The sequence below is a fragment of the Sprattus sprattus genome (genome assembly GCF_963457725.1).
Source record: "Sprattus sprattus genome assembly, chromosome: 3".
Taxonomy (NCBI): Eukaryota; Metazoa; Chordata; class Actinopteri; order Clupeiformes; family Clupeidae; genus Sprattus; species Sprattus sprattus.
The window spans coordinates 57901328-57902903 of NC_137922.1; the positions used below are offsets into that span (position 1 = coordinate 57901328).

The 1576-nt window shown below is 44.1% G+C and overlaps 1 protein-coding gene across 1 annotated transcript in view; it reads left to right on the top strand.

Moving 5' to 3' along the window:
• Window positions 1–1459: 1459 nt before the first annotated feature.
• The window catches only part of cabp5b (calcium binding protein 5b), a gene marked incomplete at both ends in the record, with an annotated part of 7271 nt that continues 7154 nt past the window's right edge, over window positions 1460–1576 (top strand). Inside the window, one exon of the mRNA XM_080835641.1 lies at window positions 1460–1507. Coding sequence (XP_080691767.1) covers window positions 1460–1507 — 48 coding nt within the window. The remainder of the gene's footprint in view (window positions 1508–1576) is intronic.

Below are 1576 nucleotides of genomic sequence, written 5' to 3' on the forward strand. Positions count from 1 at the left end.
TACAAGATCTCTCACACACATACACTACTCACTCATACATGCAAACACACACTGATACACGCTCTCTAACACACATACACTACTCACTCATACATGCAAACACACACTGATACACGCTCTCTCACACACATACACTACTCACTCATACATGCAAACACACACTGATACACGCTCTCTAACACACATACACTACTCACTCATACATGCAAACACACACTGATACAAGGTCTCTCACACACATACACTACTCACTCATACATGCAAACACACACTGATACAAGGTCTCTCACACACATACACTACTCACCCATACATGCAAACACACACTGATACAAGGTCTCTCACACACATACACTACTCACCCATACATGCAAACACACACTGATACACGCTCTCTCACACACATACACTACTCACTCATACATGCAAACACACACTGATACACGCTCTCTAACACACATACACTACTCACTCATACATGCAAACACACACTGATACAAGGTCTCTCACACACATACACGACTCACCCATACATGCAAACACACACTGATACACGCTCTCTCACACACATACACTACTCACTCATACATGCAAACACACACTGATACACGCTCTCTAACACACATACACTACTCACTCATACATGCAAACACACACTGATACACGCTCTCTCACACACATACACTACTCACTCATACATGCAAACACACACTGATACACGCTCTCTCACACACATACACTACTCACTCATACATGCAAACACACACTGATACACGCTCTCTCACACACATACACTACTCACTCATACATGCAAACACACACTGATACACGCTCTCTAACACACATACACTACTCACTCATACATGCAAACACACACTGATACACGCTCTCTCACACACATACACTACTCACTCATACATGCAAACACACACTGATACACGCTCTCTAACACACATACACTACTCACTCATACATGCAAACACACACTGATACACGCTCTCTCACACACATACACTACTCACTCATACATGCAAACACACACTGATACACGCTCTCTAACACACATACACTACTCACTCATACATGCAAACACACACTGATACAAGGTCTCTCACACACATACACGACTCACCCATACATGCAAACACACACTGATACACGCTCTCTCACACACATACACTACTCACTCATACATGTTAACACACACTGATACACGCTCTCTCACACACACACACTACTCACTCATGCATGCAAACACACACTTGTACACGCTCGCTCACACACATACACGACTCACCCATACATGCAAACACACACTAATACACGCTGGTCTCTGTTAAAGTGTATGAGTTGTTTGTCATCTTGTCCTGAACCGAAAGATAAACGCTGCTCTGTGTGTGGAGGCTCTTGAGCGCTGACATCATTCCACCACCAGGAGGCGCTGAGGAGCAGCAACACAATGAGTCTAGGACCCGCCTGCATCTTCCTCAAGGGAGCGAAGAACATTGTGAGTCCACCTGGGTTATACTTATGTTATGTATGTGTGTGTATGTAGATACGTGTGTGTGTGTGTGTG